Source organism: Sarcophilus harrisii, chromosome 6 (genome assembly GCF_902635505.1).
Source record: "Sarcophilus harrisii chromosome 6, mSarHar1.11, whole genome shotgun sequence".
NCBI classification, from domain to species: Eukaryota; Metazoa; Chordata; class Mammalia; order Dasyuromorphia; family Dasyuridae; genus Sarcophilus; species Sarcophilus harrisii.
The window spans coordinates 72,523,656-72,551,210 of record NC_045431.1 but is presented as its reverse complement, the minus strand read 5'-3'; the positions used below and the strand labels follow the sequence as shown (position 1 = coordinate 72,551,210).

General features: G+C 35.7%; 1 protein-coding gene across 2 annotated transcripts in view; it reads right to left on the bottom strand.

The window, feature by feature from the left end:
- The window catches only part of ARHGAP10 (Rho GTPase activating protein 10), a 346,248-nt gene that overhangs the window by 162,333 nt on the left and 156,360 nt on the right, over positions 1 to 27,555 (bottom strand). For both annotated transcript variants that reach the window (XM_031944152.1, XM_031944151.1), the window contains exons 8-10: positions 19,794 to 19,923; positions 15,292 to 15,398; positions 13,935 to 14,029 (exon numbers count right to left, since the gene is read on the bottom strand). In XM_031944152.1, the coding sequence (XP_031800012.1) occupies positions 13,935 to 14,029; positions 15,292 to 15,398; positions 19,794 to 19,923 (332 nt within the window). The remainder of the gene's footprint in view (positions 1 to 13,934; positions 14,030 to 15,291; positions 15,399 to 19,793; positions 19,924 to 27,555) is intronic.

Sequence of the window (27,555 nt, the reverse complement as noted above, 5' to 3'; positions counted from 1 at the left end):
TTACTTGTGACTTATTTTCCAAATAATGAGACATCTCTTTTGTTTGCTTTATCAAAAGATAAAAATGAATCTATCGCACAAAGATCTAGACAGCAAAATCTGCAATAAAAGGACAATAGAAAATGCCAAATTAAGATGAAAGATGATGAAAATAAATTGATTTTCCACTGATAAAAACTGTGCTTTAAATTTTTTTTTCTTTATTTTTGTTAGAAGTTGCTTTTATCAATACAGAGAAGCAGTTCATTGGTAATACGGTTCCCTGGAGCATTTATCCAGGGTCACTAAACAAGTATGTGTCAAAGACAGGACTTAAACCAAGGCAAGCTCTCCATCCACACAGGCCTGCTGGCCTTTCACAAAATATTTATGTGATACTGTTTCATCTCCTTTTCAACTGCTGAATAATATTCACAATAAAAATTGATTTTATGAGTGGCACTTTGGGTCAATAATCATAGACATTCTCAGAGAGTGATTTTAATCCTGAAAAATCACTTCACCTGGGTTAAAGTTGTTCTGTCAATTTTCATCCAGCAGGTTTCATATCATAGCTTATGATGTTGCTGAAAAAACAGGTTAAGTTATTGGTTCAAGGTTAAGAAACCAGTATTATGAATCATTATACAATTGAGTGATTCCAGACCATCATTCCACTTGTCTATAGCAAACACCACTCACCAACAAGGAATATGTTTGTAGTACAATTCAGTAAAATCAGTAATTTGGAATCAGAAAAGAATAGGGTTCAAAGCTTCTCTAACACTTAATAGCTGTTTGATCACAAGCAAAAATATTCATCTTAACCTGACTATCCAATTTTCCTATACATTGGGGTGATAAAGACTATGTCAATGACCTCATGGGCTGTTGAGTAGGTGAAATGAGTGAATATAAATAAAGTGCTTTTGAAGAGCTTATGGATTTTCAGTTGTTATTACCTTGCACCAATAACTTAACCTTTTTTATACCTCAGCATCATAATCTGGGATATGAAGCCTGCTGGATGAATATTAATAGAACAACTTGATAACCCAGGCAAAGTGATTTTAGCCTCACACCTACTTTCTAAAAATTTCTCAAATTATTCAGACACTGCTCATTTTGGCAGCACATATCTGAAAAGAGAGAGTTTAGCTCCCTCCAACTCTGTCCTTTTGAACATGGAGTCCTTTTGAAAAGCAGGAGCAAGACAAGTATCTTGCCCATCAAACTAGTTTAAAAAGCCCTTGCCTTAGGTTTTAAAATTCTGGCCCTCATTCAAAGTAAGCCACACCAGACTCAGGGGAGTTAATTATAATTACAGGAAAGAACATTTTTCTTCACGTCAATTAACTGAGAACATGAAATTAAAACTATTTACAAGCGGGGTCTCATGGTGCTGGAGAATGTTACCAAATAGCATCTTAGATGGCAGATAAATTCATCTTGAATGGAGATTCCCTAAAATTTTGTGATTTTCCCTCTATATAATATTGAATCAGCCTGGGGGGAGGGGAAAGAGAGGGGAAAGAGGGAGGGGGAGAGAGAAGCACACTATGTAAGGATAACAAAGGAGGGAATCTCTAATTGGACATAAGTACAAAACAGGTGGGCATTAGACTTTAGGTACAAAATGTCCAGTAGACTTTTTAAGTATAAGTTCAGTTGAGAAAGAGTTAGAGATGCTTCCCAGTATGTGGAAAGAATACTATAGTCACTGGGAGAATGCATGTGAGGTGTAGAAAATGTGCTCACATGGCTTTTCCTTTTAACTAATTAATCTTGCTAATTAGGCATATTAAGCTCATTTGTTCCAATGGTACTTAATGTTATCAATGCCTTCTGAATTTCAGCAACCTACAGCAATACTCTACCCCCACCCTAGTGATGGCTCTAGGCAAGATGAAAATTACAAAAGAAAATTAGGTCTACAATACATTTCCCGAGTCCAAAGGAACTTTTAAAATGAACAAAATATAGTAAACGTGACTCAGCAACTTGAAATAAATACTAGTCAAGAGATTCATTACCAACAGAAAATAATTACAATATACACAGGCTCTGAATATCAGGTCAATTCCAAAGATTATTAGGAAAAAAAATAAGTTTAGGCTGAGGTAATTTCATATCCCTTTTCTATATTCTGTAAGTTTGGTTTTCCATTCACATTTCTGTGAAGAAACAGGAGTGCAGGTAGCATAGAGTTAGCTAAAGTGGAGCCTGGCTTGAAATTCCCTATGTTCCCTAAGAAGAATTTCCAGAACTTAGCCAAGGATAGTTGAAGGAAGAGCATCAGAGAGTTTCAATGTGGCTCTTTTTAATTTTCAACATTCTTGACTGCCCACAATTTTTACTTCCATTCTCTGCTGCTCCTTGAAGGAGATACCCATGGTGGATGGTGTAGGTGTGCTTTTAACACACATAAAGGAAGTTCTGACATAAAAGAAAAACTTAAAACTTAAGAAATATGTGTTAAGTGAATGTCCTGGATTATGGCCACTCATGTGACAAACAAATACAAGTAGTGGTGAGTTGGGAAGTAAAGAAGGTAATCTGGTGATTTAAAATGTGGAAGGTACTAATTTTGAAAAGTATAAGGAGCTTATTATTTTGGGGAAGATCAAGACAGATGAGAGAAATATTTGGAGCTCAAATCTTATTAAAAAATTAATGTTGAAAACTTTACGTGTAACTGGAAAAAATTAAAATATTATTAAGTTTAAAAATGCCTCTGATGAAAGTTTTTGACAACAAAATAAATTCAAATTGAACAAATCAAAGCAAAAAAAAGAAAATAAAAGAAAATGTAAAGGATCTGGGGCTAAAAAATAATAATTCACCCTAGGAGGATGGAGAAGGGAGAAACTATGCAGAAAATTAACTGATGGTTTAGAGGAGACTACCACCATATTTTGGCTGCAGTTAAATATCAAACTAAGACAAACTGAATGATGATGATGATGATGGTGGTGGTGATATATTATCTATACTCAAATAAAAACCAATGATACAATATGAGTGATGAAGTAAAAGAAATCATATAATTGCATATGTAGGACAACTTGTATATGCAACAGAAATCCATCTTTGATATGGAAACAAGTGCAATTTGGCTTTCTTATGACAACTAGAAATACTAATATTATCTATTCAAAACAAATCAGTCATGGGAAAGACAAATCTGAATGTTCACCTTTTAATTTAGATCATACTTTCCACCAAAGTCTCCCACTGATATCTCCTTTTAGCATGGAGGAGACCCTCCATTCTCAAAAGTCATACCAATGACTTTCAAGCACTAAAAGAATCTATTTCAAGCTCTAAAAGGATCTACTATGAGGCTGAAATGGTCTAGATATGGCCATAGTAATTAACTATATGTCTATCACATATATATGTATTAAAAAAAATAAGGATTAATTAAATTTGGCAGGTAGTTGAATAACAAAATGGATAGTGCTGGGTCTAGAATCAGAAAGACTCATCTCCCTGAATTTAAATCCAGCCTCAGACACTTACTAGCTATAGGACCCTGGGCAAGTCCTTTAGCCCCATTTGCCGGAGTTTCCTAATCTTTAAAATGATCTGGAGAAGGAAATAGCCAATCATTCTAGTATCTTTGTCAAGAAAATCTCAAATGGGATCACAAAGAGTTAGACCTGACTGAAAAATCACTCAATTATAACAAAATTAATTTCAAGAGATTGGCCATTCATTGAGTGATCAATGTTTCAGCCACAGAATCTCTCTAAGGACTGCCATCTAATGTGCAGGGAAGTTATCATCTACTTGTTGAAAAAAATTAACTGCAAATGATAGAATAATCATTGAAATCTTGAAATAAAGCAAAATATGCTCAAACCATTTTCTCAACGAGAACCTATTATGAAAGTGGCACAGTCATCTGAAATATCATAATAGGATTGGAAATCTGGAAGCAGAAGGAATCATTATACAAATCTCTCTTTTTACAGATGAACTAGGAGATCCATCAACCTCACTAGTCATTCTATCAAGACTTGTACTTAACCTACTGGCTATGGGAGTTCACACTTCAAAGGAATGAGTGGGGAAGAAAGAAGTAAATAAATTACCCTACTGGGAAAATTCATCATTTTAAGTCTCTAACTTTTGAGACATTTCATTTTTTTTAAAAAATCAATTCCATGGAAATCATTATTATGCAAAATTAGAACTGTTTACCTGGAAGGAGAGGCCCATTTTAAAATTCAGCATCAATTGTATCTCAGCACAAATCCAATTTACAGATATTTTAGTTGCTATTCCTAAAATAAGGCATATCCCATTAATACAATCACCTGTTCATGTAAGCCTCAAAACAGTGGGCCCATGGCCTGAACTATATCATTTCCCAACTGAGCAGTGAATAATTCTTAAAAAGTGCAAAGGATCTGGAAATCTAAAGTGTCATTCTCCAGGAGCAAGGTGGGGAAGTGAGAGAAGTATTTCCATTTTTGAGGACTGAAAAGAACCAAGAGTATAGCTTACTTATTTTAAGAGTGTGGATAATATGGAAAGATATTAGTGATAGTCCAGACAACTGTAAAATCCATTAAGATGTCTGTGCTTAGAATTCAGAAATATAGACCTCTGCTTCAGGATTACTGAGCTCTGCTGCCTCGACAATTCATTACATAGGATCAGCCCTGGTAAGGTTTACACTTGTTCAAAAATATTAAATCTACTAATACTGAGGACATGTACCTTAAGCTCTCTGTGACTCAGTTTCCTCATTGGTAAAGTAGAGATCATAACAGCAGCTAGCTCACAAGGAGGTGATGATCAAATGAGACAATATATTTAAAGCATTTTGCACACCTTAGAATGATATATAAATGCTATTATAAATGATATTATTATCATCATTATCAAACAAATGCATGCTATAAAATTAAAACTTTGAAGGAAGTTATTATTTATTCTGAATAAGTAGCAAAGAATGATAATTCTAATAATTTCACTATCCCTATTATTTCCATGAAGGGAAAGGAGCTACCTATAAACATACACACATATACACACCTGGATTATTTTTTTAAGCTAATCATTTATTTCCCCACAAAAGTATAACTCTAAAATCCTATCATATGAAGACATACTACATTTCTGAAGGACTTGATGGTATATTACAAGCTCTAACCAATCCAATCAAGTTACAAAAAATTTCTGAGTATGGTTCCAACTGTAGAGATGTACTTAAAATATTCTAAGGACTACCTTGGCTAAATAGGTTAGTAGTCAGAGATGAATTGTTTGGCCATAGCAACCAATGAAACAAAATACATATATCCTTAGATCCATATATATGTAATATATTTTGTGTGCGTGTGTGTGTATATATATAATGTGTGTGTATATACACACACACATATGTGTATGTATATATTTCTTTATGTGTGTGCATGGGTGTGGTGTATGAGAAATAACTTTCAGTATTTTGCAGCCCATTTTTCTTTCTGCTATGAAGGATGTAGCTTGGTAAAAATGAAGGCAGAAAGTGCTAAGAGTCCCATTTAAAAGATATTTTGTCACATTTATAAGGATCACACAATTCTTAGAATTCTGTAAGCATTTTACCATTGGCACTAAAATGTGAGATACTTATTGAAAATGAGAAAGGGTAAAAAAGAGAAGAAAAAAGGAACTAGGACAAAGCCTTAGCATAAGTGCAGGCTTGTGATTTGAGTGATGATTCAGCAAAGGAATCAGAAAAAGTAAGAAACCCAAGAGGAGTTTAACAGAATATCCCTGAAAGCCTCTGAGGCCTACTGACTATGGAATCCTAAGCAAGTTACTTAATCTCTCAGTGTTCTAAATAACTCTCTGAGAGGATGAATTGCAAAAAGGTGTCAATCTACATGGCAGAGGGAGTTTCTTCCAAATGGAGTTCCAACCCTATAAGGTCACAAGTTCAGTCCTTAAAGCCTATGACAGAAAAGAGAAGTGAGCCGGTCACAAAAAAAGACAGTTTACTCGTTTTTTTCTTTCTCATTTTTTTTTCCTTTTTGATCCAATTTTTCTTGTGCAGCATGATAAATGTAGAAATATGTTTAGAAGAACTGCACATATTTAACCTATATTGGATTACCTGATGTCTAGAGAAAGGGAGAGGGTGGGAGAAAAATTTAGAACACGATGTTTTGCAAGGGTGAATGTTGAAAACTATCTTTGGATGTATTTTGAAAATAAAAAGCAATTATTAAAAAAAAAAAAAAAAAAAGATAGCAGTCCTGACTCTGAGCATTGCTCTGGTACCGACAGAATTAAAGACTCAGCCACACTGGACAGATCCTCTGTGGAAGATTGATCCAAAGATATGAACAGATCCCGGATGAGAAGGTGTGGAGGAGTAAGATCCCCATTCCACCTTATCATGAGATCACATATCAATTTAAGTACTCAAGTATTCACTTAAACATTTATCAAACTCCATTTATTCATCAGCACCAGGTAAGTATTTGGGACAGTTACAAAAATAAGTAATTCACTGTCTTGGCCCTCCAAAACTGCATTCCTTAGCTACTGATCCATTAAGGCAGTCAGGTAGCATGGTAGAAAGTACCGTTCTTGGAGCCAGGAAGGTCTAACTGCCTGACCCTGGATAAGCTCTCAGTTTCCTCATTGGTAGAGATCATAATAGCAGCAAGCACACAGGGAAGTGATGATCAAATGAGACAATATATGTAAAGCATTTTGCAAACCTTAGAGTGATATATAAATGCTAGTTATTATTAATTATCATCATTATCAAACAAATACCTACTATAAAATTAAAACTTTGAAGGAAGAGAAATCCATTAAAGAAATCCTACAATATCTAATAAAACAAACGCTCCCTTTCTAAACTGCTTTTTGAGTGTCTTTTCCATGTTTCATATTTGTTCTGGGTAGTCATCTTGCAATTATAACCAATTAGTTTTTGTTTGGTTTGGGTTTTTTTTGCTGTTGCTGGAAATTATTATGCTAACAAAATATAGTGGAAGGGCAATATAGGCCAGATACAACCCCACAGGAGAGAAACAAAGAGAAGGGGTACATGCATATTCAAATTAAGACTCAAAGAGTCTTAATTGCAGTCAAGAAAATATATACAAAGATAACAGGACTACAGAGGCCTTCCTTTTTGGGTATTTTGAAATGAAAGGAAGTCATATACAAGGCATGTTGAATAGCAGTTGGCAGCCACAGGGGTAAAATGAGGAAAAAATTTTTTAAATCTGTTGAGAAAACTGAGGGGATGTCAGGCAACTTTTAAATTTCAAGAAATAACATCTAGCAAGAAGTAGCAGCACTGTATGTGACCCAAGTTCAAATCCTTGGTTTGCCTCCAAAAAAATCACTTTATTATCTCTAGATCTCATTTCTCTCACATCCAAAATGAAAAGGCTCTTAATTGGCAGTCTACGAACAGGACTCTTAAAAATATATTTAGTAACTATTTTAATCTACTTATGTTTTTTTTGTAATCTTATGTATTCTATTTTATGCACTATAAAATACCATTGTGGAAAAAGGTCCACAGACTTCATCTGGAGTAAATGTATCTTACAACCTACTACAGGAACTTCACATCTGGGTCACAAGCATTATGCAAGATCTCACCAGTAGATGGTAGGAAACAGGAGACAAAAAAAAAATAGATTTAGTTTCAAAAATTCAGTATCTTTCTTCCAAAAATCTCCCTTCTTCTGTCAAGAGCATGACCATTCTTGCAATTATACAGGACCATAACCTATGAAGCTTCTTCAATTCATCACTCTTTCCATTTTAGATCCAATCAGTTACCAAGGCTTATCAACTCTCAGTATATAGAGCACGAGGCTTGCAAGAATGATAACAGTCTGAGACACTTATTAGATGTGTGACTCTGGGCAAGTCATCTGATTTCCGTTTATCTCAATTTTCTCAAATGAAAAATGGGGATAACAATAGAAAAGTCCTCCCAGAGTTGTTATGTGTATCAAATAAGATAATATTTGTAAAATGTTTATAACAATGCCCAGCACAGGCACTTAATAAAATACTTTCCCGTTCTTCCTTTCTGCTTCCATAGCATCTTTCTCACCTAAGTCTGCTACTAGTTCTATTCACATTTCATCATCCTAGTCTGGCCCCTGAGCAATGGATGGAGAATTGCTCTTTCTTCCTCCAAACTCTTCCTTGTTCAGCCAAGCTATTCTCCATATAATAGCTGAATTGATATTTTAATACACAGATCACTCCCCAGCTCCAATAGTTTTGGTGGCTCCCTATTGCCTCTAAAGTCAATTATAAATTTCTCTGCTTCATATTTGAAGCCCTTCATAACATAGTTCCAGTCAATCTTTACAAACTGATCACTTCTTCCTCACACTCTCTACATTCTAACCAGGCTGGTCTATTTTCTATTCCATCTCCCATTAATCACCCTTAGCATATCTTTCCAAATAACCCCAATGGTTAGTGTTTCCCTCAAAATGATTTTGCATTTATTTTGCCCATATTTTATGTTCACTTTTATGCGTTCATATCACTTTCTATAATGCATTAGAATATTAGCTGTTCAGTAATGAACTAAATCAGCTACACCCAGCAAAAGAACTCTGGGAGATGACTATGAACCACTACATGGAATTCCCAATCCCTCTATTTTTGTCCACCTGCATTTTTGATTTCCTTCACAGGCTAATGGTACACTATTTCAAAGTCTGATTCTTTTTGTACAACAAAATAACTGTTTGGACATGTATACTTATATTGTATTTAACTTATACTTTAACATATTTAACATGTGTTGGTCAACCTGCCATCTGGAGGAGGGGGATGGGGAGGAGGGGAAAAGTTGGAACAAAAGGTTTGGCAACTGTCAATGCTGAAAAATTACTCATGCATATATCTTGTAAATAAAAAGCTATAATAAATAAATTTAAAAAGAATATTAGCTCTTGAGGGAAGGAATTTTCTTCCTTTGGCTGACATATCCCTAGTGCCTAATTTAGGCATATTAAGCACAGAAGAAGTGCTTAATACCTACTAAATTATATTGTTAGACTATTTATTGTCATGTGATCTCATCAATCTATTACCAGAAAAAACTAACTGAAGCACCTTATTTGAAATGCAAATTTAGACAAGGAAAAATGGGAAAGGGGGGGGGGGGGTTCAATTTTTTTTTTTATCCTCTGACACTTAACAAGAAATATTACCTAGAAAACCCACTAAACTTTTCTGTATTCCAAGAAACAACATTATAGATCAGTAAATTGCAAAGAAGATAAGAAATTAAATTGGTAGAGGGTGATCCCTGTATTAATACAAATTTAGTCTTTTATTCCTTTTTTTTTCCCCTAAGCAGTATCTAAATACAACAGGTGGGTAAACATTACAGAATCAAAGTGATTTACCAACTGTTCAAAATTATGGTCTTTACTGTGCACAAGACACTGGGAAAGAAGGATACAGGACCTAATCCCTGGCTTTGAGGAACTAAATTACAGGAAAATAAACCAAACATTAGCAACTAACCTCCATCTTGTTTATATTTTACAGGTTAAAAACAAAACAAAAACAAATACTTTTCACAGAGATTCAAACTGAAATTTTCACCAACACCAAGAATCCAAGAGAACAAAAGTGAAAATCAACAAAAATAGAAAGGTGAGTCACGTCTACTTAAAAATTATACTCATGAAAGTCAACTTTTTCAAGGCTTCATAAAGAGATGCACGAATAAATCTCACTGGAATGCAGATAGTATGCACTAACTTTGCTCTTGTACATCCCCATGACCACATACAAGGAGGATATGTGGTAGAGAAGAAAGAGATTCCTGATGTCTTAGAACTTAAGTTTAAATTCCAGCTTGATTTCCTACTTCTGTTGCCTTGGGCAAAGTCACTTCTGTTCTCTGAATCACACATTTTTCACAATAAAACGAGGGGGAGTGGGATGAGATGACTTCTAAAATCACTCCTAGCTCTAAATCTAAAGCCCTGTGACCACAAGAAAATTGGGGGGGGGGGGGGGGGGGGGGGGGGGGGGGGGGGAGTCGGACCCTGAGAAGGAAACTCTAGTTCTAGTCCAGAGGTCAAAACTAACTACCTGAGGGGACAATTGTGAGGCATTTATTCATGTAAACTATGTATAACATTGTCCACACCTGGATAGCAAGAATACAGGATTTGGCTTTTTCTTTCTTTGTCTCTATTGCTTCCCACAATATCTGGCACATAAATGATCACTGAATGCACTGACTCAATGGACACCAGTATCATCACACATAAAATTGCAATGTTAGACAAAATGGTTTCCAAAGTCTCTTCCAGATCTAAATTTTATGATTCTTAAATTACCCTGAGTAAGTAGCAATAAGAACTGTATGAATAGCTGAAACCCATGGCAAATAGGCCCAACTTCTCCCCAAGCCTGGTAATTCTGTCACCCAAAACTTCTAGGTACACAGAAGATAATAATAGTTAAGCCTTTATATTACATTTCAAAGTTCTAAAGCACTTTGAATTATCTCATTTGTTACTGATCAATAATCGAGAGAAGAAATACTACAGATATAATTTTAGAGAGGATTAGACCTTAGATTTAGAAAAATGCAGTAAGGAAATTCCTTATCTCAATCATGTCTGGGACACTGAGAATGAGCAACTTGTTCATAGTAGTATATAAAGGATTTTTTTGGAGGTGAGACCTCAGTGCAGGTTGTTTTGACTCAATATGGCACCATCTCTCTATTCTAGATCAGACTGCATCTGCCAAGGATATTATTAATATTGATTTTACAGAGGGAAAAAATGAAGCCAATGGGAGTTAAAATGGGCTGGCCAGCTTTACACAGCTAATATAGACCAGCAGTGAGATGGGAATCTTGAAGGCTTTTTGACATCCAACTTTAGCTCTCTAATCCATTATGGGTCACTGTCATTCAGGCAAATAAAAAGGCACCAAAACAAGAATCAGAAAACCTGAGATCCAGTTCTGGCTGGGCTATACAATAGCTATACGATCTTAGAAAAATGATTTCATCTTTCTAGAACTGGTTTTCCTCATCTGTGAAAGAAAAAGGTTTGTGTCCATGTTGATTATTTGTTGCTGTTCAGTTGTTTTTTTTCAATTGTTATATGACTTTTTGTGACCCAGTTTAAGGTTTTCTTGGCAGAGATATTGGAATGGTTTGCCATTTTCCTTCTCCTTTCCAGAAGGAAGTTTGAGGAAATTGAGGTAAACAGGATTAGGGTACCTGCCCAGGGTCACAAAGCTAATAATTTGAACACAGGAAGATGAATGTTCTTAACTCCAGGTCTAGTGATCTACTCACTGTGCTACCAAGCTGCCCACAGATGTTGATTACAGTTATATAAATGGGAAAGTATATGCCTTTGAAGGGAGAGTGAACAATGAACAAAAGGGAAAATGGTGAATCACTGACAAGTTGTAGATAACTATGTAATGAAATTCAATTTTAAACTACACATCTTTGGAATAAATGTCTGAATTTAACTGAATTATAAAAGAGTTCAATGGTTTTATTGTTAGCTGAGGTTCATATTAAGTTCATATTAAACATAAATATAAATAAAACAAAGTAATTAGACAGTCACTAAAGTATTTTGGAGCCTGTTTAATTTTAAAATCTGTAATTCTCCTAACATACTGTCATCTGTATCTAAAGATAACCCTGTTCATCCATCATTAATAGAGAGTCTTAGAATAGCATGTTGGTCAATAATGACATCAGAGAATAAAATATTGACAATGATCAGAAATGAAATGTAATGCTTTTGATATCTCTGGTCTAGAGAATTCTCAATGAGTAGCCCCTCCCTTGACCAAAGCAGATCGCTATCGCCTCTGCAATTACAACACCATGTTGTCTGGGACAGCAAAAAGGTACATGAATTATCCAGAGCCACACAACTTGTAAGTGTCCAGGGGTGGCATGAAGCCACCATAAATGTAAATGACTATATTTAGTTTATTTTTCATTTCCTCTCTCCTTATTTATAAGAGGTGCTGTAAGTAATTGGATACCCCAAAATTATGCAACAGGAAATGTAAATGGCCATATTTAATTTATTTTTCATTTACCTTCTCCTTCTTTATAAAAGGTGCTCTAAGTAAATGGATACCTCAAAATTTTGAAACAGGAAATGTAAATGGCTATATTTAGTTTATTTTTCATTTCCTTTCTCCTTCTTTATAAAAAGCACTGTAAGAATTGGATAATCCAAATTCTGCAACAGGAGAAAAGAAAGAAATAAAAGTCTTCTCTAAGAGCAAAATAGGAATTGAATGTCTCATTTCAAAAGATTGACAAATTGCAACTTAAGAGCACCCTTAGCATTTGGAAAGTCTAGATACCTCAAAGCCAAAAGACCTAGTTCAAATGTTGCCTCTGTCCCACAGCTGATACGTATGCATAAAAGAGCTAAAATTGAGGGCATAAATGAGCAGTGAATTACTAAAAGTGAATCACACGTAAAAGTAACAGGTGCATAGTAGCAAAGCACAAACCACATTAGCTGGAAAGGAAACACAGGTTCAGTAACATGTCATGTACTGGTGACCACAATTTTGCCAGTAACAAAAGCTTCCTATATGGCTCCAACATTCATTAAAATCCACACAGGAACAGCTCCAAATGCTTCCTAAATTGATCTCCTGCTACTCAAAATCATTGTGATAATAGAGATGCTGGAAAATGAATGCATATATCTCAAGTGGAAGTTCCTAATGATTTTCCACAACCAAAGTGACCTGGGTTACAATGTATATTTAATAATTCAATTGGCAGTAATAAAGTCACTGTGGGTATTCCCCTCGATGGAAAGAGATTGCAAGCCCTCTAAAATATAATCAGATGGTTTCCCAGAGTTACTAAAAAATCTCACTGTTACCCTATGGCAAAATGGCGATTAGGCTCTGCTCACTCAATTAGGCGGGCATCCAAGACAATATACAGTGAGCCCACAGTGAAGCGATATACAATACAGATAGAAAAATATATTGAACTGTACGTATGATTCGTTGAACTAGAGCACCCCTTTGGAAATCTGGTGAAAGCTATGGAACACCTCTCATAAGGATTTTTTTTTTTAATTAAATAAATACTACATTCTATTTAGATACCAGTGAAAATAAAAATGTATTTTTTTTCTCATGAAAGTTTTCAGATCCCCTGCTGCAAGTGATCCATAGACTATGGACTCTTGGCTAAGAATCACTAGTCTATAATATGAAATAAGCTTACAATGATTGTACATGTATAACCTATATCAGATTACTTGCTGTCTTGGGAAGAGCAGGAGGTAAGCAAGGGAGGAAAAAAAGAAAATCTGGAACTCAAAATTTTACAAAAATGAATGTTGAAAAATATTTACATGTAATTGGAAAAGTAAAATACTATTTAAAAAAAAAAAAAAAAGAATCTCTAATCTACTGCAGTGGTGTCAAAGAGAAATAGAAATGGGGACCGCTAATCCATACATAAGCATCTATATAGGCCACATATTGACTGAGTTTTAAAATGTATCTTGCATGTGTTTTTATTGTATTTTTATTTATTTTGTTAAATATTTCCTAATTCTATTTTAATTTGTTTCAGGCAGAAATAGATTATACTGAAGGTCATGCAGCCATGGGCCATGCATTTGATACCTCTGATCTAGAGAGTTCTCAATGAGTAACTCCTCCTTACCAAAGCAGATTGCTATCGGCTCTGCAATTTACAGCATATTAGATGGGGTAGCAAAAACTTACATGAATTGTCCAGAGCCACACAACTTGTAAGTGTCCAGGGGTGGCACCTGGAGCATTTCTGGCTCCCTCACAGCAGGCTGTCTCATATATAATTATTATGAGTAAAAATGATGCAATGTTTCCCCAGTATCAAAGAAAGCAAAATGCTCTTTTTAACATGTTCTGTAATTTAGATAATTTACCTGTCTGCTGCTTCTACATCAAAACAGAACCGTCTATCAATGGAGTCAGTATGCCTTTTGGTACATTCTTTCAAAGAGAAGACGTCTCCATCACCCTGTTAATGAGAAATTCTTAGAATCAAGATATCAAATATCAAAAGAAATCAACTAAAAATTAAGAAAGCAACCTAATATAATAAATAAATACTACACATTTTACCTGAACACATTCTCTTCCCCCCAACCCCAAAACCACTTGCTTCCAATTTGGCAATTTCTGTTAGTGACCTTACCTACTTCCAACTCACCTAGATTCCCAATCCTAGCTTGTCTTAGAACTTCCATTTTTTTACCTGCCCCACAACCAATGAGATGCCAAAAACCTATGAGATGTTACTTCTGAAACACTCTTCAACTTTTTCTCTCTATTCTCAAAATCACAGCCTGGCTCACTATCTTATTTCTCTCTAGACAATTATTCCAATAACTTCCTTACTGATCTCTCTGCCTTTATACTTTCTCTCTTCTCCAATGCATCCCTTTACAAAGTGGACAAATTAATCTTCCTAAAGGACAGACCATTTCAACCCCTAATCAAAAACCTTTAGAGGTTTCCTTAGCCTGATATTTAAGGTCTACCCTAATTTAGCATGAACTGATTTTTCCCCAGTTTTATTTCAATTACTACCTTACCCATACACACATTCTCATTTTCCTCCCTTTCTCTTTCTCTGTATCTGTCTGTTTCTCTCTGCCCCCTGTCTCTGTCCCCACCATGTATCTGTCTCTATGTCTCTCTCTCTTCTCTGTCTCTCTTTCTCATCTCTGTCTCTCTCATCTCTCTCTCATCTCTCTGTCTCTGTTTCTGTCTGTCTTTCTATCTCTCTCGCCCTCCTACTCCAACATCTAAAGGTACTCTCTTCTATCTCAAATTTCTTACACCATTTACTTACACCCTTACTTCTATCGCATTCTACCTTTGATTATATGTATTGGCTTATATTTTATATACCTTTGTTAGTGTATATTCCTTGATGGTGAAGAACGGTGCCATTTTTAGCCTCTGCATCCCTCAAGCTTGTCAAAGCTGTTATCACACATTAGCTGCTTAAATATTTAGTGAACTAAAATCCAGTCCTTTTAACAGTCTTTTTTTTTTTTTAAGTCAGAAAATTATTCATTTAGCCTCTCCCCCACTCCCCCAGGACTCATTACCCAAACGTGGCCAGTTCTGCTCTCCTTAGGCCTTCTACATTTTTTTCCCTCATATTCCCATGACAAAAATGCACCAGACCTCATTTATCATTGCCAAGTATCAAGGATTACAGAAGGGTTACATCATCCTCCCCATCTTCCTGGAGCACAACAATATACTTACAATCTTCCCCCCTGATCGGTGTTCAAATGGAATCATGGTAAACTTCTTTGCCGCCTTTCTATACATGCAGTAGTGTTTAACCCAACTGGAGCCAAATGGAGCAGGCCCTGAAGCAGAGGGAGAATTTTATGCATTTTAATAATAAAGGAAAACATAATTCCCAGCTCCTCTGTATAATCAGCAATGTTCTCTGCTCATATGTATTCAGGGTGAGGGGGAAGAGGGAGGGAAGATGGAAAGGACCAAAAAGCAACATTCTCAAACGTGTCAGCAATATTGCTCGTACAAATGAACAAGTTAACTTTTGATAATGCACTCAAGACTTAATTCTTATTTATATTTGATACCTTGAGGGGAAAACAAATATTTAGAGTAAATGTATTGCTGTTCTCTTTAACCCTGCCATTACTCAGAGGGTTTAGGGCCATATAAGGACTTCTACTTGGCAGCTAGTAATGCCAAAATATATCAGGAGGAGAAAAAACTGGGCACAGCCAAGAAAAATGGAAGACTTTGGAGTCCAGGGTTCAACAAATACTGAAGTATATTGGGCTGTGTGACTGGTTAAATCACTTAAACTTCTTATTGCTCAGCTACAGATGAAATGTCAAATTGTACAGTTGATAAAAATTTGACTGTGGGGGTTTCCTACACTAATGAAATAACAAGAGTGGTAAAAAAAATCACTAGCTATTCATTCAGTGATATATATTCATTTAAGAATATGATGTAAAAATAATTTAATAACTATTCATCTAATTATATAAACTGAAAGCATATCACTTCTCTTTGCCTTGAATTCTTGAGATCTGTTAAGTATTTTTTTATTGGGCGATTTTTATAATTGGTGATTTCTATTATGAAATCATAGGATCATAGATTTGGAGCTGGAATGATAATAGTAACAACCACTAGCATTGACATTGTGATTTAATGTTTGCAAAGAGTTTTACAACTATAATCTCATTTTATCTTTACCTTAACTGACAGGCAGGTACTATTATCCTCATTTTACAGATAGGGAAATTGAGACAAAAGTTGTAAGACTTGCTGCCTCATAAAAGGGACTTTAGTGGTCACCAAGTTTACACTCTTAATTTATTTTTGTCTTTTTTTTTTTAACCTTATAATTCTACAACTGCTTTCATCCTTCCAATTCTTCTCAAGGACCAATTTTGGTCATTATAATTACACACCCATTTCTTTTGTTTTACATTTATATTGTTGATATCAGCATTTGTATTATTATTTTTGTTTACTTTGCTTTTCATAAATCAGTTCTTTTAAGTCTTCCCATCCAAACTTATCATTTAAAAAAAAATTGTAAGTTAGCTTTTATTTTTATGTCATCTTCATTTCTCAATATGTGCTTCCCTTAACCAACAAGATATCCCATTATAACGAAAAATATAAATGGAAGAGGGGGAAAAAGTATTTAAGAAAAATCCACCGATATATCATCTACATCTTACAACATAAGCAACATTTCATACTTGTAGTTCCCCTCTTTGCCAAAGAGGAAGTACATTTGCTTATCTCTTCTCTGGGACCAATCTTGGCTACTAAACTTGTACATCTCAATGCTACTATTTAAAGATGAGGAAACTTGGACTCAAAGAGTTTAAGTCATTTTCTCTAAGGTCACAAAGCTAATACATGTCAAAGGGGAACTCAGAATAATTATCAAAGACAGGGATTTCAATCCATGCTGACTCCTATTCCAATATTCTTTCCACAGAACCACACTGCCTCCACATCCACAGCAGCCCCGGTGCAGCCATCTCCATAGATGAGCTAAATCAGATACAGTATAATTGACAGGCCTTAAGAATGTCAGTGAGGTAGGAAATGTTTACCCTGAGCCTATGGAGACTTCCCCCCAATACAATTGGGGGGAATTACTTTTTCCAATAGCCACAAAATTGGCTGAAGCAGTTGCTATGGAGAACTTAAAACTTGATCAGTCATCATCAAAGATACTGAGGTCATCCACTGTATCTTTACTTTTTTCTTGACACTGGATTTTGATGACTCAAGAAGACTGAGGGTGACGATTTAGTCCAATTCCACCTCACTAAAATCCAATTCACAAGTAAGTCAAGACAGCAACCCATAATGTCATTGGTCAAAAATAAAGGATGAGCAATAATAACAATTATCTCTACATACCAGAAAAGCTCAGAACTAAAGAGGAAGGATAATGTGGGAAGTATTAGAAAAAATAAAAATCATCATAAGACTGGATTGGTTCTGAATACAATACTCTACCACACTCTTAACAAAACTTACAGATCAGAGCAGCTAAGAGGCCCACATGTAGACCCATCCGCTGAGAGAAATCTAAGAATGAGGCACTTCAAATCTCCTTTAGTCCAATTCTTTTTAAGTCCTTGAAGGCCAAAGGGCAAGAGTCTGAAACCTACTAGAATCTTTCAAATTCTTGATCACCTGGTCATCACTTCTAAAAGTTTTAAAGTTCTAATTTATACGCCCTAGATTTTCAAACTTCACATAAATTCACTAGACATGACAGTTTCATCAAGAAAAATCATTCATGGCTTTTCAGAAGACCATGATTGATTCCTTGGTGATTTTTCCTTCCTAAAACTGCACAACTCAGCCAACCTGACTGCAAAACTCCATCCAAATCTGAATATCTGCAAATGAAAGGAAAGTGGATGATGAGATAGCTTTCCCACGTCGATTTTATATTTCATCCAAAGTACAGAGGATATTTAACTGCCTCTACAGTCTTCCAAGTTCTTAAATTGGTCAGTTAAACTGAAGTACTGCAAATCAGTCATAAACGGTAAGTGAAAGGAAGGTTTTGAGCTGCCCTGATTACAGTCAACAGGAGGAGAGGGAGAGACTGTAAATAAGGAAGATTCTCATGTTTGTACCACCAGGCAATCAGGATGGCTCCTCAGTCCCACAGGTGAAAAAGGAAGGCTCTGATCTCAGCAGTTAAATGATACCCAACAGTTAACATATGATTGAATCTAAGGATTTCTGAATCTCCAATTACATAAATGAACCACATTCTGGGACACACAGATGTACTGAGTTTCATCTTCCCATCTGGAATGAAAAAAGGTGAGAAGCCATTTGGAACATCTCTTGGCTATCTTATAGGATTAGAAAAAGAAGGAGTAGCTTGAACGATAGCAGCGTTTGGAATCTCTTAGCAAGAAAGCTAAGGTGATTGCTTGAGCTCAGGAATTCTAAGCAGAAGTTGGCTGGGTTAATCAAATGTCCTTAACAAATCCAGCACCAATATGGTAAGCTCACAGGAGTGGGAAGAGGGGAAGGAATGAGTCTGCCCAACGGGATGCAAACTAACCAGCAAATGCTTCCTGGACGATCAGGAGAATGGACCTAGAAAGACCCTCAGTACTTCCAGCAAGATAGAGAGACTCAAGTCTCCAAAAAAAGAGAAAGGACTACACTCAGTTATGAGTACACTCAAAGTTGATGCAAAAATAATTTCCTGGTTGGGATTTGTTGACTGTTAGAGCAAAATCAGTCTTATTTGTTTTTAGATTCCTTTCTATATTTTCTGTGATCAATGACTCCAAAGTTGAAAGCTGAAGATCACATTCATGTGTATGTGTGTATAGAATACTCCTATATACTCTATAGACTTTTGACTCTTTTATCTTATTCCTGTGTTTTTGCTTTCTGCTCATGTATGACTTTACATTAAAATAAGCAAGTATTAAAGTACATATTAATTCAATATAAGAGAAAAGGAAGGAGATAGGAAAGGAAGGGGAAGGGAGGGAGAGAAAGAGTGCACTAGAAAGAACCACTGAGATCATCTAATTCAATCCTTTCTTTTTATTAATGAGGAAATTGAAGCCCAGAGTAATTAAACCACTTGTTCAGAATCATGCAGGTAAAAAAACAGGGTAAAAATTCTTTCCTCTCAGCTTCTTAGACTTTTCAATCATGACCCCTTTTTGTATATAAATCAAAAGTTACTGATAATAAATCATAATTTCACAATCCCCACATTCAATTATGCTACCCCCATCTGGGGTCACAATCCACAGTTTAAGAAGCTTTGCTCTTTAACATATGGCTTCTTCTTCCAACACTTTGGTCAACATACCATATTGTTATTTGTACAGTTATCCTGCGGATTATGTAGGGGAAAAAAATAATGGGATAAATGAGAATGAAGGAGAAGATAAGTTTATGTCCTAAATGTTCTAGCAGTCTATTTATCTATCTGTGCTTGGGCTATTTTTCTTAGTACTAGGGAAGGAAATGGGCAAAGAAGGTGATAGAGAAAAGAGTTCAAACATCTAAGCCATTTCTATAAAAAAGTAGTCCCTCTGTCATCTGACAGGGTTGGAAAAGATCTTGGAAACTATCTAGTTCCATCTTTTTATGTGACTACATCAGAGTTTTTTTCATGCAAGGTACATGGAGCAGAGATGTGTAAAATAGAATCCCACAAGAATTCATCATATCAAAGTTCAGCTTTGCAATTCTCTTACTTTTTTCCTGGACATAAAGGTAGCCTTCCACTGCAAACTGGCTGGCTCTCTTATGCTCCTTGGGATTTTGTCTGATTTTATTCATGAGATCTTCCACTTCAGATCTTGTGCCTTCAAAACGATTCCTTGTCTAAAATGAATGAGAGGCAAACATTAAGAGACTTTAAGTGTGATATTTAGGGCAAAACTTAAAAATCTAGATTAATTCTCTGGAAAAACAAAGATATTAATCAGGTTCTCTATACATTTATTCAGCTAGCCTCCATCTTTTAGGTCATTTTTTATGGCATTTCTTTTTGAAAAAAAAAATATCAACTACTCTGAAAGCTAGTTGATAGAGAAAAATAAGTCAGAAACTAATGGTATTAGGATTTTTTAAGCTGTACATGATTGTACAACCAAATGCATGGTCATTAGCACTAGGTCCCAGGCACAGTGAAAATCAATCAAACCTTAGACCAATAAATAGGCTGCAAAGCCCACATTCAAGCATTTTTACCCCCTCAAAAATTTAATTGTATTTAATTCATGTGGGTTCTGGAATAAGGGGGTATTTGCAAACATGAAAATAAGTCAAGTTTCAAACTGATGGAAAATAAAAATACAAGAACTAGAAAAGATTGAGGTCTCCCAACATTCCCCTCTAAACAACTTTTAAATAACATTTCAAATCAAATTCTGGAGTGCACAGACAGCAAAAAGTCAGTAAGCTATTCTTCCGGACCAAGAAAATATAGAAAGTTAGAAAAAGAGATCCATGACATGGGAGTGGAGATTGGCCTGGAGCCCCCATGGATGAAACATCAGTGGTGGGACTAGGCAATGGTGATAGAAACAGCAGCAGCTTTAAGAGATCTTAAGCCAGAGACAGTAAGGGAATCTGGAAATTAGTCAGAAAGAGATTACAGGGGATCCCTGTGCTAGCACTGGACACAGGTTCAGATACGGGGTGGCAACTTCACTTGTGGATCATAATTCAGTGACAGAGGAAAACACTTCAAGTCAAGTCTTCAGTTAAGAGGGAAAGAATGTCCTGAGAGGCAGTATCACGTCTGGTCCCAAGGAAATTATTCAAAGAAGAATATTGACTGCAACCCTAAGGGATAAGGAACCCTTCTTGAGTAAGGACCAGATTACAAGCTAAAAGATCTGTGACCATACTTCTCCTCAGATCAGACATCTTGGAAATATCAAAAACTTCCAAACTTCTAGAACAAGTTCTGAAAACAGTAGTGAAAAAAAATCCTGAAACATAAGAACAAATTCTAACACTAACAAAGTTGCAAATCAACAAACTGGGTAGAAAAATGAGCAAATAACAACAACAAAAAAGAATCTGACCATAAAAAGCTATCATAATGATAAGGAATGTCTCAAAAGAAAACAATGAAGTTGAAACAGCTACAAAGAATCAAAGAAAAATGTGAATTGGTTTCCATGACACCTTCTTTTCTTAGAAAAGGATTAGACTGATCACCTTTTCTCAATTTTCTCCTTTGGTTCATCTTCCTCCTTTACTAACCACATGAAAATATTCCCCAAAATATAGAACTGTCTTTGTCTCCTCCCTTTCTCTATACTCTCACTTCTGACAAGTTCACCTGTTCGCACAGCTTTATGCAGAGATTACCAGATCTATAGATCTAATCCCAATTTATCTTCTCAGTGGCAGTAACATATTTTCAACTGCCTGAGAGACATTTCCATGTATACATCTCACCGGTACTTCAAACACAGTAATTCCAAAATTAGACTCATTATCTTATCCTCTAAATGGATCCATTCCTCAAAACTTCCCTATTTCTGTTGCGATCGCTATCTTCCTCAAGTAGATGAATTATTTTTCACTCTACTTTCTCTGTCACTTCCCATATTCAAATTGTCAAGTCAAGTTGATCCTTTCCTCCTTCCCATTCACTGCTATCATTCCTAGCTCAGACTCATCTACTTCTCAACCAGACCATTACATAATAGCCTCCCAACTGATCCATCCTGTCTCAAAAGTCTCTTCCCCTCTCCAATCTTTCCTTTTTACAGCTGCAAAAAACGGTTCACCTATTTAAATAAACTTGAAAGTGTCATGCCATTCCCAATTTTCAATAGTATCTCATTGACATATAGTATATAAAAACATTACCTCTGAAGCCTGGCAGGAGTTTATAAAAAGCCATATTAAGATCTCCTGTCCCAATGTGACTCCATTCTTTGCACAGCTGTCAAGCTAGACTTTTGAGTTCTGGTCTTATCCCTGCCAGCCTTCATGAATCATCCTAAGCTATTATTCACATGTGCCTATGCCCTCATCACCACTTACAAAAATGTTCTGCATCTTTCAAGACTCACCTTAAAATTGTGTGTATATATGTGTAGTATATACATGTTATATATATTCTTTCTCTCTCTCTTTCTCCCTCTCCCTCCCTGTTCTTCCCTTCCTCCCTCTCTCCCTCCGTTTCCCTTGTCATCTCCCTCTCCCTCCCTCCTTCTCTCTCCTTCCCTTCCTCCCTTGCTCCCTTTACCTTCCTCTTCCTCCTTCTTTTTCCTTTCATCCCTCTCTCCCTCCCCTTCCTTCTTCATCTCCTTCTCTCTCTCCTTTGAAATCTTCTCTAATCTCTAAAACTAACACATTCCCTTTCCTCCTCAAATTTCTTACAAGGCTGGCTGAACAGAGACCTCTCCTGTGTCTTTATCACATGCTACCTCTTTTTTATTTATTTGTATTAATCTCCTATTTATTCAATCTCTTCCCCTACAAACTATCCTCCCCACAGCTGTCAAAATATGATTCTTAAAATACAAGTCTTTCCAAGTTACACCACTTTTAAGAAGCTCTATTAACTCCTAATAACAAATACAAGATTCACTTTAGGATTGAAAGTCCTTCACACTCTGACTTTAATCTATATTTCCAAAGTAACTGTCCTTGCTATTCCCAATATATGCTACATTTCATCTCCTGACTCAGTGTCCCCCATTTTTCTAAACTTGTTCTATGCCTACAGAATCCCTCAGTCCTTACCTTTCTGCTTCTTGGAAGTCCTAGATAACTCTATTAAGATTCAATTTTAGAAGTAACTCCTACTTAGGATTTCCCCCCTTCTTTGGATTTGAGGAAGCTTTAAACTTTGTGAGGGCTTGTTTCTATTTTAAATATTCCCCTTTAGTGAACTCCAGGTTTCAGACAAAATGAGTCAAGAGAAAATGTCTCTTATTAATTAGGTCATACTCCATACTCCAAGATCCAGTTAACCCATTACAAGTTCAGAGTCTCTATAGGACCTTGGACTATAGGTTAGAGTTCTAAGATGTTTAAAGATAAGCATTTTTATTTTTCCTAGCATCTCCAGTGCATATTGAAGGCACTTAATAAATGCTTGTTGAATTAAACTATTTTCAAGATAATGATAAATAGGGGATATAGGAAAATTGGGACATTCCACATTGCTGGTGGAATTGTGAAACGATCCTATCATTGTGAAGAGCAATTACACCCAAAGGGCTATAAAACTGCATTCCCTTTGATCCAGCAGTGTTTCTGCTGGACTTATTACCTAAGGGACCCACATGTGCAAAAATGGTTGTGGCAGCCCTCTTTGTAGTGGCCAGAAAAGGCCATTGGAGTTTCCAGAGAAACTGGAAACTAAGTAGATGCCCATCAGCTGGAGAATGGCTGAATAAACTATGGTATATGAATGTTATAGAATATTATTGCTCTGTAAGAAATGACCAGCAGGAGGATTTCAGAGAGAACTGGAGAGACTTACTGGAATTGAGTAAAGTGAGCGGAACCAGGAGATCATTGTACACAGCAATAACAAGATTACATGATGATCAACTGTGATACACCTGGCTCTTTTCAAAAATGATGCAATTCAGGTCAGTTCTCACAGACTTGTGATGGAGAGAACCAGAGAGAGACTATGGGGACTGAATGTTGATCACAACATATTATTTTCACCTTTTCTGTTGTTTGCTTGCTTTTTGTTTTCTTTCTCAATTTTTTTTCCTCTTTGATCCGATTTTTCTTGTGCAGCATGATAATTATATCATTAATTATTGATAATGGAAATATGTATAAAAGAATTGCACTGTTTAACCTATATTGGATTACTTGCTGCCTAGGGAAGGAACTGGAGGAAAGGGAGGGAGAAAAAATTTGGAACACAAGGTTTTGCAGGAACAAATGTTGAAAGCTATCTTTGCACATATTTTGAAAATAAAAATCTATTATTAAAAAATAATTAAACAGTTTTCCTTGATAAGTTCTAAGTTCGATGCTGAGTGAAACAAGCAGGGCCAAGAGATCATTATATACTTCAACAACAATACTATATGATGACCAGTTCTGATGGACGTGGCCATCTTCAGTTATAAGATGAACCAAATCAGTTCCAGTGGAGCAATAATGAACTGAACCAGCTACACCCAGTGAAAGAATACTGGGAGATGACTAAAAACCATTACATTAAATTCCCAATCCCTATATTTTTGCCCACCTGCATTTTTGATTTCCTTCACAAGCTAATTGTACAATATTTCAGAGTCTGATCCTTTTTGTACAGCAAAATAAGAGTTTGGTCATGTATACTTATTGTGTATCTAATTTATATTTTAATATATTTAACATTTACTGGTCACCCTGCCATCTGGGGGAGGGGGTGGGGAGATGGAGGGGAAAAATTGGAACAAGAGGTTTGGCACTTGTCAATGCTATAAAGTTACCCATACATATAACCTGTAAATAAAAGGCTATTAAAAAAAAAAAAAAAAAAGATAAGTTGTAAGTTCCTTGAGGACAAGGATTTAGTTTTTAACCTTCATATTCTTAGAACCTAATGTGTTGGCAAATTAGACATATAATAAGGGTTTGTTGAATTAAATATAATTAATGCAGGGAACTACTGATAGAAAACTGTGATATACTTCAAGTGAAAAATTATTACTACACATTTTCCCCTTTCTCCTTCTACAGAAAGGACTGTCACTGCAAGCTTATCACAAGAGAAAAAATAGTGACATGGTACATTTCTATAGATCTGATTAAAGCAATATTGAAAAGGAAACTAATCTGTGTAGGCCTATAATAAAACAAATGAACAACTTTAGTAAAGGGAGGTTAGCTCTGTTGCTAATTTTAAAAATTACTATTCCTTTGATCACAGAGGCCTGAATTCACCACCACTATCCCTTCTTCCTTTCTTTCCCCAATCTACTTTCCTTTCTGACCTCTATTCCTTTTTCAACCCGTTTTCTTCTCTTTTCTTAGTCTTAAACTCCTTCCTCTCCTTTCCTCAATTTCAGTCTCATCACCTTGATCCCCCTTCTAGAACTAGCAACCCATCTCCAAGGAACATTGCAATAGAACTCTGAAAAATACCAGATTTACTACCAATAGGCAATTGTCTAGTTAGTTATTCCTCAGCAATTCCTCTCAAGAGCTTGGAAAATAGCATCTGTCATACCCTCAAATGTAACCATGCTGCCAGATTACACAAAAATCAGTAGCTGACCTACAATTGAGAAGATCATGGATCTGGAGTTGAAAGGGACCTTGTAGAAGCTATTGAGTCTAACCCCTTCATCTGACAGATGGGAAAACTGAGGCTGAGAGCCATCAAGCCATTTGCCCAGGGTCTCCAGCAGGATTTATGCTAAAGTTTTCCTGATGGGCTACAGAATCCATGGCTCTATCCACTCTACCACCTCAGAAGTTCCATATCACTATGGAGGTACACAACCATGGACTAGAATACATTACACTGAATAGTTTTCCCTTTCCCAATATATTTTCAGGGGGAAAAGTCCATAATTATTACTCAGGCTGTAAATTATGTTTAAGGAATTACAAGTGTCACCTCAAAATATCTTAAAGTTTGAAAATATTTTATCTATATTCTCTTAATTAATCCTCATAAAAACCTTATTAGAGCTGTCTGGGAATACAAAGAAATTAAATGATTGGCTCATGGATACACAGCTAATATGTCAGTAATACAACTTAAACCTGAGTTTAATACTTACAAAGCTATCATGATTCAGTACTCATAGAGGTCCCATTTTATAAGGGATTAAATAATTTGCTCTTAGATCCCACATAAATCGATATCGATTTTGGACAAAAAATTTCAGTTGATTTCCCTTTTTTTACCCTGCAGCTAGCAGTGCCCAGCACCCAGCAAGTGCTAAATAAATGCTTCCTATGTGAAATACACACAAGAACTATATTCAGCACCTTGGATTAATCGTAGTACTGGGTGGCTGTGGGATTTAGGGACTCATTCAAGAGTTGCACAAGACAGGCAGGCATGAATGAGTCATGATGTGCATGACTGGGAGAGATAACCACTATTAATGGAATCATCACTCCCTCAAATGTCTACTATAATATTGTTCTTGGTTTTTTTAAAAAGGTCACATCCTTTTATGATCACATTTTATAGGAAGTTACTTTTTTCTTTTTTTAAAAAATGTTTTTGAAAGTTACTTTTTTAAATAAAAAAATGAAACAACTTTACCTTGCTCAAATTCCTGCTCATTCCTCCAACTCGCTCACTAAGTAACTTCATCAGATCCCATGAGGTTAACTTTCACTTTTATATGGATGACTCTTAAATTTGGATATCTGGTCCCATTAGACCTTCAAACTAGAAATCTCAGAGACAGCTCAAACTCAGAAGTCCAAAATTAAACTCATTATTTTTCTCCCCTCTCACTCATTTAAATTTCAAAACTCGCAAATTTCTATCAAAGTCATAATCATCCTTCCAATTCCAATAATCTTGACGTTACCTTGGATTTTCTCCATTTCCCTCATCCCAACAATCTAATCAGCTGCCAAAACATGCCGTTTTCCACCTTCTCTATAACATCTCTAGCATCCAAACCCCTCTCCATATCCACAAAGTTTATTTCAAGATGTTCCTAGCTGCTTGAGTCCATAGAGCAGATCTGACTCTATTACTCTCCAAAACAATTAATTCAGTATTTTCTTAAAAATAAACCTATGTCCAAACCACCATTCCTGTCTGAATGGATATTATTCCAAGGCAAATATTCCATAACTGTAAAGCACTCTCACCTTACCTCCATCTCACAGATTACCTCTTTTATTAAGATTCCTTCCATCTACTCCTTTTTACATGAAGTTTTTCCCAGTTCCCCTCAATTATGACTACTGTCTGTCTGTCTGTCTCTCTCTCTCTCCTTCCCCTTATATTTCTTTAAAATTATAAAGAGAATAAGTTTTTGTAAATAATTGTGAAGAGAGTAATACAAAGTAAATACAAAATAAATACAAAATGCTACTTTGTATTTACTCACTCTCTTCACAATTATTTACAAAAACTTATTCTCTTTATAATTATTCTGTATGTACTCGTTTGTATCTACTATCTCCTTGTGATGAGGGATGGCTTCATTCTTTATACTTCTATCCCTAGCACTTTAATAGCAGATGGCCCAAAGGAGGAACTTAATAAAACTTTATTAATTTGAATTGAAAAGACTGAATTGAAAGACTTTGCCTGGAACACAGCAAGAGAGCTTAATGCTTATTGATTGATAATCTCAAGAGAATCATCTCCAAATAAATGGGCCAACTAATGGGCAATTTAAAAAAATACTAAATATAAAATCAGGGCAATTGAAAGTTCAAAATAATCCTAGAAATACTGCTGGACACCACTAGGTGTCAGGGTTTGCTTAACTCTCAGCTGCCAGAAAACAAGCTTTTTATCACACCATGGATTACCCAGAAGATGGC